General features: G+C 37.2%; 1 protein-coding gene across 5 annotated transcripts in view; it reads right to left on the bottom strand.

Annotated features, from left to right (window-relative positions):
* The window catches only part of CEPT1 (choline/ethanolamine phosphotransferase 1), a 36,536-nt gene extending 20,834 nt beyond the window's left edge, over nt 1-15,702 (bottom strand). Inside the window, exons 1-4 of one of the 5 annotated variants that reach the window (XM_060027070.1) lie at nt 15,622-15,702; nt 8,418-8,827; nt 4,104-4,251; nt 2,031-2,172 (exon numbers count right to left, since the gene is read on the bottom strand). In XM_060027070.1, coding sequence (XP_059883053.1) covers nt 2,031-2,172; nt 4,104-4,251; nt 8,418-8,756 — 629 coding nt within the window. In that variant the 5' untranslated portion in view covers nt 8,757-8,827; nt 15,622-15,702. Of the gene's footprint in view, nt 1-2,030; nt 2,173-4,103; nt 4,252-8,417; nt 8,828-15,026; nt 15,054-15,073; nt 15,183-15,621 lie in introns of those variants that run through there. The other 4 variants (XM_060027063.1, XM_060027054.1, XM_060027079.1 and 1 more) reach the window with 4 other exon arrangements.
* Nucleotides 15,703-15,706: the final 4 nt, after the last annotated feature.

The raw sequence follows: 15,706 nt of genomic DNA, 5'->3' as shown, positions 1-15,706 counted from the left end.
TAGCACTGTCATTGTGCTAGTTCAGATTTCATTGTTCCTCACATTTAATTATGCTGATGGCTCCTAAGGGATCTTCTTACTTCTGTCACAGCTCACTCCAATTCACCCTCCAAATTGTTGCTAGACTGGTATTTCCAAAAGGTACTTTTGTCATTTCCCTGCTTTAGGTCCTGCAAAGGTTCTCAATAGATTCAGGATAAAAAGCCCTCAGCAGGACATAGAAGGCCCTCAATTTTCTGGATCTTCTCCAGCCTTATCTCCTGCCACACTCCTATAAGCATCTTATGATTTAACAATATAGAACTGCTTTCAGTTCTTCAAGTATATATTTCATCAAAGGAATACACTGCAAGGGAAATTTTAAGACCGGCAAAAAGAAAGTTGTGATAGCAAATCACTGCTAAAAACACTGTCTATTTAACTCTTCCCTTGCTTCCACAGTTCATTTTCTTTCCTTCCTTCAGTTCCTACACCATGTAGCTGGTGCTGCTTTACTTGAAAGGGAAAGAAAATAAGTTAGGGCTAGATAAGCTTCCAAAATAAGGGTTTGAAAGTTAACTGTGAGATAATAACCAATGAAACATAAACTATGTGAAAAACAGATACTACAAATTCTGCTATTTTTGAAAACAGTAACATCACAAACAATTAAAACTGAATTAGGACAAACCAAGTGATCCTAGAAGTCTATCATAATTTGTGGTTTTTACCTAAAGCAGAAAAAAACTATGAAAACATTACTGAGATAATGTAAAGGCTATGAAAATATTGAGGAAAAACATCTGCATATAATATTTTCGATTACTGCTCTTTTCTAATATCAGATATCTTCAATATTTTCTGAGCATAGATCATTTTATAAACTGCTGATGAATGCACAGGCATACAGTTTTCAACTGGACACTCATGTCCACTATTGTCACTTGAGATGTGCCTTAAACATGTTCTCTAAATCCTTTTATCTTTAAACTCTTCCAAGACATGTCTTTTAGTTAACATCCAAAGTATTAATAATTATTCATTTACTGTCATAAGAACATCTTAAATTCTATTTAAATAAGGTTAGCAAAAATCACCTGAAGTGAACTTGTAGGGAACAGCTAAAAATTTCTATGCATTCTGGCTTTTTCAAGGCCTAGAAAACTAAGTTTATCAGTGATCTAAAATTTTAAAATTCATTAATTATTTGCCTTAATGAGAAATTAGGTTAAGATATTCTCCTATCATTTGACATCAAGATTTTTATTTTGATATTCCATGAAGTTTTCAGAGTCTTTTCTCAAGTTATCTTTTAATCCTACACCGTGAAAAAAATAAAAGACTAACTTAAGCAGTGTAAATAGGATCTGTGATACTTAATTAAACACCAGTTGGTGAATTCCATCCTTAACATTGTTCCAAGACTGGTTTACTCATTAATATTTACGGAAAAGTGCTAATCACCACGTAGGAACTATTCACTTCGGAGTTTGAAGAATGTTTCTATTTCATTTTTTAAATTGTTAGCCATTTTGTTGGCAGTAGTAATCTATATGGTGTGCTCATATCCACTAAATTATTAAGAGCTTAGATATTTATAGATTCATAAATAAAACGATGTGAAAAGAATAAAATCTAATTAAGCTATGATATTTGGAGATAAGAGTTGCTCTTTGCTTTCATAAACTATCTTTTCTTTCCTGAAAATACATTTTCATGTGTCAAAGTAAAACATAGTGTTAAGGTGAATAACAGTGGGGAGAAAGAAAAATGAATTTGTCTGAGGGAAATACAGTGGATATGAGTGAAGGGCCTACTGTTTTTCATGTTACTTTAAAAATATTGGTTGGGAGGTTCTAATATTTCCTTTTAAAAAGTGTGACAGAAGGACACATGATTGAGACCGTTACATAGTAGCTAAATAACGAGAGTTTTAAACGTCTTTTATTTACTGAACTAGTGATTTAATCAAGTCCTAGTACTCAAATACCTATAAGCAACATTCTACATATTTGAAAGAGAAAACAAAATCACCATTAAGTGTTACTTACATTCCAAATCGCAATGTTCCAGAAACATATGTTTGCCAATGTGCACAATAGAACATGAATGTCCCAGCAAAACAACAAAAAAACATCCAGTCAGGGTTTGTCCCCAGTTGCACTGCAATACAAGTTCCAAGAACCACGAAAACTGAAAAAGAAAGATCATAATGAAAACTGAAAAATCTGAATAACAAACATTAACTGAGCTGGAAATGATTTTACATGAGGCAAAAAGAAAACATGCTGTGAACGTACAATCTTCTCTCAGTTATCTATGCAAACAGGAAAGTAGGATATCATCTTTTACATTATCATTTACCCTGTAATTTCGATCTCTTCTTTCACTACACCACTTAGTGGAACCAAACTTCTTGAAAGCAACTAAAATACTTTAGCATTTTTTGGAGTACAGGCATATCTCATTTTATTACACTTTGCAGATACTATGCTTCCAGATACTGTCCTTTTTTTTTTTTTTTTTTAACCAGGTAAAGGTTTATGGCAACCCTGCATTGAGCAAGTCTATCAGTGCCTTTTTTTTTCCAACAGCATTTGTTCACTTAGTTATCTCTGTGTCACATTTCGGTAATTCTTAAAATATTTCAAACTTTTTTCATTATTATTATATTTGTCATGATGATTTCTGATCAGTGATCTTTGATGTTACTACTGCAAAAAGATTACAACTTGCTGAAGGCTCAGATGATAGCATTCTTTTAGCAATAAAGTATTTTTTAATTAAGGTATGTACATTGTTTTTTCAGACATAATGCTACTGGCACAGTTAATAGACTAAAGTGTAGTGTAAAAATATCATTTATATACATTGGAAACCAAAAAAATTTGTGTGTCTCGCTTTATTGCAATATTTATTGCAGTGGTCTGGAACCGAACCCACAATATCTCTGAGGTATGTCTGTATTCCCCCAACTCTATAATACCAGTTAGCAGTGAAAAATTACAAGGCAGAGGCCAAAAAGAAAGAAAAACAAAAGGCCTAGATAATTCACAAAGGGACCTACTAGCTTTAGATAGATAGTTGTCTTTTCTTATTTAGCAGATTTCATTATGGGTAATATACATGAAAAAAAGAGGACTTCCTATAAAAGTCTGGAACTCAAACTACTAATGCAAAAATGACTATCACTTAAAAAACAGGACACCTATCATTCTGCTGCCAACTAATTAAATTATAATAGCCTTTCAAGATGCCCAACTAGCCTTTATAAGAGCTTAGCTGTTCCTTCCCCTCTACTAAGCAAGCTGCTGTCAGGATACACTGAAACAATGATTTTAACATACACCTACGTATGTGAATCTGAGTTCACAAGGTAAAACCATCAAGGGTTTTTGTTTGCTTCTTTTAAAATATTTTAAATGCTATGACAAATGACAAGCAACCAACTGAGCTGCTAAATAAAAAATAAGTGTGTGTGTGTCGGGGGTGGGTGGGAAGTCAGGGTGAGGGGATTTCTTCAAAGGAAGACTAGTTAGAAACTGTCACTTAATTTCTAAATTTCTTTTTTCCCTCTAAAAAACTACCGAAATATTATTTTTTAAATGGTACAAATAAAGACATAACACATATAATCTAATTATAGTAACTTATCTATTGCTAGCACCTTAGTGTATTTTTTTCTAGTCTTTTCATCCAAGCCCATTATCACGGTTATACTCCAAGTCTACAACGTAATTTTACATGTCTACATAACGTCCATTTAAATATAAAGACTACAAATTCCTAGTCTCGCATTATTGAACTCTCATCAATAATTTATGAGATTTTTCCATGATAACAATTATGCCCTTAGAATTTCAAAACAACAGGTGTCAAAACAATAATATATAGGGTTAAAAATAACTTAAGTAGAAATTAATTTCTAAATTTCCCAATACCACCAAATAATGAACAAATATTAACCAGATTTATATTTTTGAAAATATTAAAACTTGTAATACAAAAAACCACTTACTCTGATAACTATTATAACACCAGGAACCTCTTATTTATCTTATTATCACTGTTTATCATATTCCTTTTATCTCTGCTAATCATTAATATTAAAAAATCAACAATACCTGTTGATAGTGAATCACACCCATGATCAAAAAGTTCTCCCAAAGGAGAACTGCTATTGGTTCTTCTTGCCTGTTTCCCATCTATAGCATCCAAAGACTGGTAAATGAAAAGGCCACATGCACAAGCAATATACGCCCACAGAGGTGCCTGTGAAATAAAATAAGAAAAGCAAGAGTAATAAGTCATATTAATTACTGTATCTGGCTAATATATTTTTACTTGCAGATATTTTATCTTCATTTTTCAGAGACGTTGGAGGCTATGGGAGAGAAGATCCAGGTGCTACATAATGAAAAACTTCTGTAAACAATCAGAATTATAAGAGAATTAAAATTCCTTGCTTTGTAGGAGTACTCAAACAGATGCTGGATAACTACTTCACAAGGATAATACAGAAATCCCATGAGAGATTAGGCTAGGTAACTTCTATAAGATCTCTCCTAACATTTAGATTCTACGAATCAATTAATGAATAACCCAGTACAGTTTTTCCCAAATTGTATCTTTCAAGACGCTTATAGGTATTACACGAAAATAAAATTTCCATGCTAAACTCACTTGGGAAACATTGGATTAAACAATGTTAAACAGATTTCTTAATTGCTGGACTTCTTCCAGCCCTTCAGATTGCTAATGCATATTGTGATTATTCACTAATGCCTATTGTGCATATTCAAGGGGGATACAACATGCTGCCATTTCCCAAACTTATTTGAGCATGTAACTTATTTATTATTTTTTATAAATTTATTTATTTTATTTATTTTTTTAATTTTTGGCTGTGTTGGGTCTTTGTTGCTGTGGGCGGGCTTTCCCTAGTTGCGGCGAGCGGGGACTACTCTTTGTTGTGGTGTGCAGGCTTCTCATTGCGGTGGCTTTCCTTGTTGCGGAGCATGGGCTCTAGGCATCTCTTCAATGTTCCATGAAACAACACTAGGAAAATAATGATCTACTTACTAGACAGAGTGCTTATATTATTTTTCAAATATTTATGGTCATATTTTCAAGGAATGGTTTATCTTTTCCCAGACAGAAACTGAACCACTAATATTGAATTTAAATGTAGTGAACTAAAAGAAGAGAGCTTTGGGACTTCCCTGGTGGTGCAGTGGTAAAGAATCTGCCTGCCAATGCAGGGGACACGGATTCGAGCCCTGGTCTGGGAAGATCCAACATGCTGCGGAGCAACAACTAAGCCCATGCACCACAACTACTGAGTCTGTGCTCTAGAGCCCACAAGCCACAACTACTGAGCCCGCCTGCCACAACTACTGAAGCCCGTGCACCTAGAACCTGTACTGAACAACAAGAGAAGCCACCACAACGAGAAGCCCGCGCACCACAATGAAGAGTAGCCCCCGCTCGCTGCAACTAGAGAAAGCCTGTGTGCAGCAAGAGACCCAATGCAGCCAAAAACAAATAAAATAAATAAATAAAAAAGGAGAGCTTCTATTTGGTCTGTTCTCCGTAAGAATGTGTCAGAGTGTTTTGCATCACTTTTTACTATTTTCCCATGTCCAGGCCACGAAAAAAATTTTATAACCACAAGATATTTCTCAGATATTGGTTATCAAGTTAACCATATTAAATGCTCAGGGCTGCAAATTAAAACTACTCAGAGCTGCAAAAAATATTCAGTATATTCTGCACTGCAAAGAGGTATCTCTCTGACAGAGGTCTATTTAGATCTCAGTTATTAAAGGTAAAGATCTTCTCTTAAATGTTTTCTTGGAATCTCATATTTTAAAACACTGAGGTTGCTAAAAGGATCATCGTACATACCTCCCCCAGGCTCGAGTTACCAACCTGGAAAACAATAACTGTGGTTATGTAACCATAGTTTACATGCCAGCACACTGGACTAAGTGATTTATCTTATGAGACTAAGAACTCTACCTTTCTAGACTTTGGGTCTACTGCTTCTTACTCTTAGAGGAATCCAGTAACTCTCTAGAGCTGTCCTATAATGTCCTATAATGGCCATTAGCCAGCCATCTGTGATTATTTTAGTTTAAATTCATTAAAATTAAATAAAACCAAAAATTCAGTTCCTCAGTTGCTAGGTACATTTCAAGTGTTCAACAGCCAGAAGTATCTATGGTCTCCGTATCAGACAACACAGACACAGAACACTACCATCATCACAGAAATTTCTATTGAACAGTACTGCTTTAGGGGACAAGGAACTTCTTGGCGGTTTTAGGATTTTAATGGGGAAAAGTGTTCCTCTGGAACAGAGACAACTTCAAGTATTAGTATATACATAATCCTAGAAAACAGCAAGATGGTTATTACATATATAAGAGAGAGCAAAGCCTTCTTATCTTTGGACTTTTCTTTCTTCCGGTGAATCTGTAGAACACTAAACTAATATTTATATATTTCTTCCTTGTTTCCATTATTTCACAACTCTCATAGGTGTTTTAAGAAGAAAGCCTTCTCATTCAGGAGCCAGTCTGGTCTCAGCTGGGTTAAGAGCCTGATACACTGAATATATCAATCAGGGAATTATTACTGTACAGTCATATTCCACCTTGAGTCCTCCCAGCAGCATTCTGAAAAGTTCTCTGTGATTAGTGTAGTTCCTATTCTGGAAGTTTCCCCAAAGATGTAACTAATTCTAAGGTTACTCTAATAATTCCAAATCACTTAAGAAGAGAGGATGAGGAAAAGTATTATAGGGAACACGGTGCCTGGTATACTCTGGGTGTTGAATAAATGACTATTCGTGGCCAAGCTACCCTCCACCCTGCTCTCACTCCCTGATCCCCATCCTGGAACTAGTTTAGGACTTAGAAGGCTTCAACTGGAACCAACCCAGTTCCCTGTTCTTCTATACCTCTAAAGATGTGCGAGATCTGGACCAGATTCCTCTGGAAGTATATGTCAGGTCCTCAAGTAAGCCAAGAGTAAAACAGCTCGAAGAATGTGATAAAGAATCCCAGCACATATTTAAACAATTGTACTGGTGTTTATTTTTAAGTTTATTGATTGATGTAAAGCAAGACAGTTAAGAAAATGAGGGGAAACCAGAAATTTATCCATACAATCTGTATAAACTGTACCTGTATAGTAAAAGAGGAATTAAGATAAAGGTATTCAATTGTGAGGGGAAAATAAACATCTGGCAAAAGACAAAAAATAAAGTATGTTTTATAGGTAACTGTGACCCTCAACAGCTACTTTAAGAGCAATATGTGGTAACAAATGAATTAATGAAAACAGAAAGGTATAAAGGATTGAACGGTGATAATTTTATCTCAAAAAATCATCTGAAAAGACTACATTAAAAAAATTACTTCAAGCTTAAAACAAGACAAGGAATGTTGTGGCCATTATGATTTACATGGTTCAGTCACTTTTAACAGCTTTAGTTGAGGATCACCTTCTATCCCCTTGGTTTACCTGTGGCTGATCATTCTGATTAATACAGGAACAATAAATGTTTTTGATTCTCCTTCATCTACCTAACTACCTTAGTTCGCTTTTTGACAAGAATATTTTAAAATCAATTAAACATCAATTTACCCAGTTCACTTTTTGACAAGAACATTTTAAAATCAATTAAACATCAATTTACCCATTCAGATGAAGGGCTCTAGTTTCAGTTTTGGTTTTAGGAAGTGAGTAGAGAAAGTAAAAGAGGGAATAGCAGTGGAGAGACTTATATTTGAGAAGGCCCAGGGAGAGTCTTTGTAAGCAGTACCATGCTTCCCTTTTTTTAATGACAGCCATAGCAGGATACCACAGCAGGAAATACATTATACTGTTTCTTTCTTATACTTTTTTGCCTTCTTAGAATAAGAGAGATACTCCTGAGGTTATCAGCCACATATGTTTACAGGAAGGTAAAAGGGATATTCAATAACTCTTACTGGAATCAAGAGAATACTTTTGATAAGACTGATTTATAGCTGTGCCATCTTACTACCACAGACTTTCCTCTCTGATCATTTTAAACTTTGCTAAGACTTTACTAGCCATTTTAAAAAAAATGGGATAAAACTCTTTTTTAAAGAATTGAGACTTAATGATTTTAAAGGAATATTTTACATGTTAGTCTCAACTAACATTAATTTATCTACTGGGATCAGAGTCCACACTTTGCTTCTGGTTTCTCATAAGCATAGTGTATATAAAGTAGGTTGTAGCTATGAGCTTTATTAATGATATATATGATAGGATACTTTAAAACAGTTGACAAATAGCTGTCAGATTATCTTACCTTTAGTTAAATGACCTAAAAATCCCAATTATAGGGTTTCTGGCATGCAATAAATGTTTATATCTGTTATTAAAGAAATTCCTCTTACCTGCTCTGTAGCTGTAGGACAGTAGAAGACTAATAAAACAGTTGTACAGATGTTTATTGACAATCCAATGATCGTGATGAGATTTGGGGCAATCCAGGAGGGAACTCTTCCAACTAGCCATTCCCAATACCCTTGCATTAAGGGCTCAAGCAGGGACCGTCCAGCACTCTGATACCTGTGTTCTTCTAGCCGCTTAAGTTGGTGTCTTGACAATGGTGGTGTAGGTAACTGAAACAATTTATTTAATACACACCCTGGAGTACTCATATGCCCGAAGCCCAAAGGGGACTCCGGGTGAGAATCTCCACATCGTCTCCTTGTTGACCGATGCCCACTCATGGATCTTGCCTTTTTTTAATTTAGGGAGTATAATTTATCTTGTTTTATAGCTTTTTGTGGATAGTCTTTACCTGGGGGAAAAAAAAGATATATTCATCAGCCACTATTTATATCAATGTCAGTAAATTAAACAAACAATCAAACTGGTAACAGAATATTACATATTAAACAGGGATCAGAACACCAGGGATCTGTTTTTAGCTCTAATTCTTATTGATGATGTAGCCAAAAGAAGTCATATAACCTCACCTTTAAGTGAAAAATATTAAGAATTTTAATAGTAATATGCTTCCTGTTACCTTATAGTTTACCTGACTTCGAAGCTCATGATCTTCTTGTTTCTATCTCACACTTTCAGTAGTATAAATCGAAAAAAAATCCTAGAAATGACCTAATCATTTCACATATATGGAAACTGAGGTCCAAGGCATACCCAAAGACAGCTAGTAAATTAGTCTTAATAGTGGAGGAATGACTTGAATCAAATGGGTCTTAAACTAGATATTTATTTAAAATAGCTAATATTTATTGAGCACTTACTATGTACTAAACACTTTAAGCAAGTTTTATATATTAACTCATCTAATCCTCTCAACAACCAAAGAAGGTAAAGACTATTAATTATCCCTATTTTTACAGAAAGTGACACTAAGGCACGGACAGGCTAATTAACTTGTCCAAACTCACACAGCTGGTAAGTAAGGTTCAAACAAACACAAGGTTTCTGTTTAAATTAAAAGATAAAACTTATTAGTGGAAAGGGATATAAATGATATTCCAGGAGGGGATAAACAACAATGAAAAAAATTAACTTTAAGAGGACACCATTTATGTGTTAGCAGTGACCTGATAAATTGAAGTAGTAAGAAAAAACTATAACTGCATTAAGTGATGACTGTTCATAAAAAACCTTAAATCCCTGAAGTACTTGCACTTGACTTCGAAAAGATCAGAAATAACATAACTATCATAAGTTATTAAGCAATGTAAGAAAACAATGACAAGTTTAACACTTAAAAATCAGTATGGTGATATCAAAGGTATGAAGTGGTGAGGGCCTAGAGTAGGGTGGTAAAAATGGAAATATGAAAGACAGTCAAATCTATAAGTAATTTCTACTTAGAAGGAAGAATCAAGAGGAGGTACTTAGGAATTAGATATGAGGGGTAAATAAGTAGAAGAAAAAAGAAATCAACAGTTAAAGACTAGTGGTACTACTGTCAAAAAGGAGAGTTTGGAAGGAAAATCAGTTTGTTATTTTGGCTTTTGGCGGGTGTGGGTGAGAGGGGATCTCGGGATGAGAGTAGGAAAGACATACATGCAACTTTTAAGTAGAGATGTTTTAGACAAAATCAAATGACTGGAGTTTGGGTAAGAGATAGAAATTTCAAGTTTTCAACTTGGAAGCTGAAGTCTAGTTAAAGACTAGAAAGTAGAAAATTTCTTGAAGGCATTAAGTATGAAGAGAAAAGGAAAAGAATAAAGAACCTTGTGGGAAACTCATGATTAGCGAGCAGGAAGAGAAGCCATAAAAGGATTAAAAAAGGAAAAAAAAAAAAGAAAATCTTAATGGAACTAAAAGGGTAGTGGCATTGAACCAACACAGGTGTACTCTGATCTCCTGGCAGAAAGCTATCCAGAATGCAATATGAAATTCCCGGAAATGCTGCACTGTGGGAACACAGAATGTGATACAGGGTCTAGGACATCTCAACAATGGACCTGGTAGCAAAACATGCCCATGACTTCTCTCTATTCCCCAAAACAAGAAATTCCAAAATTTCAATGTCACGAATGATCTAAAGTGGCATCCCAAACCTCAGTCAATCATGTATCTCAATAATTGGTTTAGAGAATAGTTATTGTAGTCATTAACTGACTTAAATAAATTTTCAAAAATCTATAAAGAATCATCAGTACCCCAATTTAACTGAAGTGCTCTGAAATAAAAATATTGTAATAATTTTCAAGCCAAGTCAAATGAAAGCTAATTTCCTACTATTTCAAAGAATTCTTCCACACACCCAACTGTACCAAAAGCAACTGATTAAAACTGTTTTAAAGTAATATTTATACAATGTCAAACAACTGGTTACAAAATCATTTTAGATGAAATGACAGACTGATAACCACCAAAATACTGTACTATAAAGCAGCCAAATTTTCAAAAGTCAAATTGAATGATGTATTTTCATATTTGGTGAGCTATAATCAATCAGCTCTTATGGATTTCCACTTAAAATGGTAATAAAAAGTTTAGCCAACTCAATTTATATTTTATTATTGCAGTGTTCCATTCTCCTATAGTTAAAAAGTGACATATTGAGGATGCTGGCCTGCTTTTGGCACTAAACAGCTACCAGCAACTGATCCTAATGGTTTTAAGTTTGAGCATTTGGCAGGACTATTTGATAAACTGATACCTTCCTTCTAAGTGTTTTCCCCTTCTGACCTAGATTTTTTTTTCCCTTCTATTTCTCTTTTAGAAAAATCTACATTTTGACAAACCTTTCTAGATCTAGTCATTATATAATTCATACATTAAAAAAAAAGAATATTTCAATTTGGAACACTGTCTCCATGAAGCTTATTAGTAACAAGATTTCAAATAAAAATTCAGATACATGTTGCCACTGACATATATAGTTAGCTACTTTGCTTTCAACAGGTAGCCACAGAGGTTGCTGTCACTACCACAGATCCATCTCCACTGTTCCTTCCTCCCATCACCTGAGACCAGGAGGCTATTGCCACGAAAACCGTATCAGGAGAAAAGAGGCATTTCTGAATTTCAGCAAGTGAAATGCAAGCATACCAAGGGAGCAGGACAGTGTAGGTTGCTACAATAGAAAAGCAGACTCTATGGAGAGAAAGAGGAAAAGGATGTGAGATGGGAATATGGAAAGGAGGTATAAACATTACAAAAATTACTTTAGCCACTTCAGATTTTTATCTAACGTCAAGCTTATGCCCAAAAGGTTGGGGAGAAAATGTCATTTTTCTACCCACACTATAAGGAACTAAAAAATTAATGCAAGAAATTAAAATTATTGCTGGTTAGCCTAGAAACATAGACACCAGTCCTAAGTTTTTATGAGAAAATGGATTCCAAGTTTCAAACACATTCAACCAATATCTGAGTGCAGTAAACAAGATAGACATGGTCCCAGCTCCCATGTCCAATGGGAAAATAACTAAAAGAAGGTAAACAAGCAAATAACATTACACACTGTGATGGGCGCTATGGAGAAAACAAGGTATGGAGCCAGGAAATAGTTGAGGTGCACATTTTATTAGATAAGGTGGTTGAAGACGATGAAGACGAAGCATTTATACCAAATTCAGAGGAAGAGAAGGAGCTAGCCATTCCAAGAGCAAGGGGAAGAACAGTCCAAGAAAAGGAGAACAGGCCCTGACCCAAGAGTGAGCTTATCTTTCTTATTCATACCTCTGGGATCACTATGGCGGGGCAGTAGTAAACCATATGAAAGAGTGGGATAAAATAAAGTTTGAAAAGCCAGACAATGCAGAGGTTTATAGACTTTGGCAAGGAATTAAGATTTTATTCTGATGTTATAGAAAGCCATCAATTAACTTGAAAAGATTCCTATAATTTTGTAGCACAGCCTATTTGTTAACTGAGGAAATGTTCTGATAAATTGTAACAGTAAAAGTGAGTATTTTAAACGTTTAAAAATTCTCATCACCTGGAATTCAGTTTATGTTAATACTGATCCTATACCTATTGTACTGTCCTATACTTATTGTAACCTTTCCACTTGTAGTCAGCAAATTCCCCTCCTCTGCTATAACCTGGCTCAAATGTGATACTCCTTTCATAGCACTTACCACATTTTGAACTTTTTTGCTAGATGTTGTTGTTTTTTGGTCTTTTCCCCACACTGGTATGTAAGACACAGGAGTGCAGGGGCCTTGCATGTCTTAATATTCTTTCCCCAGAATCCCAGACCATACCTAACATTAGGTAGGTAATCAGTACTTATTTGTGGAACAATGAACAAATATGGTTCATCTAGTATTTAATGAACACCTAGTTGCTCTAGACCCTTGAGGAAACAGAAGGATTGAAATATGCCATCCATGCTCTCAAGCTCAAAGTAGTGGTGGGGAGTCTTGTAAACAGCTAAGTTATACTGCGAACAAACTGTTGTGGGAGTCCAGAGGAGGGGGCACATATGGTCTACCCAAATTCTTCTTTGTGCAGGCACGAATATTTATATGAAAAGTCCAACAAAGGTACAAAAAATAAAATCAGAGATATTTAATGAATACCTTTACTAAAATTATACAAAATTCGTGGACCTTAAATCTATGATGTAGAACATCTGTGCTTATAGCAGCTGAGGATAATAGCATGCTGCCTACATTATTCCTGTGTTCAGCACTGGGGAACACCTGACAAGTATCACACTAAAAAAGGAATCTCCAACTGCTCAGCAGAGCATAAGGTAAGCTTACACAATATCCAACCTGTAGTGTGAAATTCCAAATTCCCATCCTCCCATGTCTAAGGGTTCCAAGTTTTGAGCTGTGCTGATTCAGCAGTATGTTTATAGTCCTCTCACAGGAACTGGTGACTACACAGCTCTTTCCACTTTTATGGCACGACTAGAGGAAAATACTAATGGTGAACAATATTTGGGAGGCAGAGCAAATTATAAAAAGCAAGTTAAAAAAAAACTAATAGGATCACAGGATTACATTCAGCATTATCTAACAAGTGATACACAGAACAAGTTAGCAAAAACAAAAGCCTTTTCAGCAGACTTGGAAGCTAAAACAGTACTGTGTAACACAATTTAGATCTACTGTTTTGCTGAAGTGAAATCTTGCATTCCTTAAAAAAAAAGGAAGCAACTTCCTCCAGAAACAAACAAACAAAGCCAAAGCCTAACATTTTGTGGATTATTTTCCTATTCCCTTGAAAGAGACAGCACAGCGTGACCCTCAAAAAGAACATCACCGGCACTTTAGCCAGCTTAAAGAAGTCTACTGCTGCCTAGAAAACACACTGACTATGCAATAAAATATAACTGCGGTTATAAAACAAGTTTACAGTTAAATATCAAATATATAATAGTGTTTATAACGTAAATTTTAAGAGACTGGGTGTGGGAGAGGAAGAAGAATGAAGTTATGAAACCACAATTGTAAATATTCAATAATAATCTATTAACTGGACAACAAATAAAGACACCTCTGTCAGAACAGGTTAATACAAGAGGCATATTTATCTAGCTTATTTCTTAAATGGCAGGGTTGTAAAGACAGGTTGTACAAGGGGCTTCTGACTAGCTTTTGCTCAGCACAAAACAAATATGTAGCAAACTGCTTTTAGAACTTCGATTTCTGGAATTTTACATGAACGCCAATGGTTCTAAAGTCTTTACGCCCTAAATGCCTTCACCAGTCTTACTTGGGTTGTTACTCAATTCAACACCTCCACTGAACACATGCCTACTAGTATGAGAGTAGAAACCGAATCTTTATTCTTTGTTCACATACAAGACACTAACATTTGTTTAAAGATAATTATGAATTTGCCTACTACCGTAACAAGGATTCATCAATGAACTGAGACTTCAAGCAAAATTATATATTAATACCAATGATGCAAAACGTCAAAAATGACACAAAAACGCCAAGCACCGAATTGGAGAAAAAACAAGTTAAACGTAAAGATCCCATTCATCCAGTATTCTTGGAATACCGGCAAAGACTAGCAAACCCTCCTGTCCTTTCTCCTTCCAAGAATACTGCTGAAATAAGCCCTAGCTGGCAACCTCAGAGCTTGTCAATATATCCTGAAATTTCTAGAAAAGTTGCTGACCAAGAAGTGCGGCCCTAGCCACGAATCACCAGCACCGTATTCCAAAGGGAAGGCAAATCCGGCACAGGATGTAATACGTTTGTGGACCTGGCAGCACCTGAGCAGGAGGGTGTGGACCTGAGAGCCAAGGTCGGTTCCGCGCGGGCAGCGCCCTCGGCCCGCCCAGTCCGGGCCGTCGAGGTTTTCCCCACCCCGACTCCCAGCACAGCAGCCCCCGGACTCTACCGCTGGCAATGCCCCATATCAATCTCTCCATCCGGGGCCATAGGAGCAGTCGCCCCTCGCCCTCCCCACAAGCGAGCGCGAGGCAGGACTGCGTTTGCCTCGCGCGAGTCCATACAGAGCTATATTCCAATGCCCCACCCCAGAGCTTGCAGCCATCTCTCCAGCCCTCTTGAGAGTCGTGTCCCCGGACATACCCTTCACACCCTGGCCATTTTCCAAAGACCGAGCCCCGCAGCCTTACCCCGGCCCCCAAAAGCACACCCCTGGAAACAGACCTCCGCCTCCAGCCGACTGAGTGACTCTGATCCGCGGCAGCACATTCACGACACTTTCGCGATTGCCGTAAAGGGATATAGGGTCGGAACAGGAGGCGGTGCGAGCGCGCACCCCCTAGTGGTGAGCGCGCCCCAGGGCCGGCTTAGCTGCTCGGGTGCGCGCTTCTGGGCCTCTGTCCTGCCGGCAGCCTCCGGAGCCGGCAGTCCGTACAGGCAGGGACATCCAAGCAAGGTAGGCCAAAAAGGGGATGAGGACCGGCCCTAGTTCCCACTAAGGGGTGTGTATCAGAGAATGGAATCGGGCGAGTAGGGAAGCGGACGCTGCCGGGAGCTCTCCACCCCCGCGGTGGACGCGCGAGTCGCGTGCCAGCTCGCCCTGCCTCCAAAGACTACGCTGTGCGACGCGCGGGAGAGGGACCAGGTGCTGGCCAGAGCCGCAGGCGGGCTGCGAGGGGGCCTTGGGGAGGGGGGGGCGGGAGGGGGTGCAGGCTGGGCTCAGGTCTCCGCTACTCACCTTTACGTCCGGGTTCTTGCTCTCTCCCCCCAGCTCCCCTCCTCTCCGCGACCCGTTTGCCCCAAACCCGACCGAGCTCTGTCTG

Source organism: Delphinus delphis, chromosome 1 (assembly GCF_949987515.2).
Source record: "Delphinus delphis chromosome 1, mDelDel1.2, whole genome shotgun sequence".
In the NCBI taxonomy this organism is placed as follows: domain Eukaryota; kingdom Metazoa; phylum Chordata; class Mammalia; order Artiodactyla; family Delphinidae; genus Delphinus; species Delphinus delphis.
The sequence above is the reverse complement of the archived record's forward strand: the minus strand, read 5'-3'. Positions and strand labels throughout refer to the sequence as shown.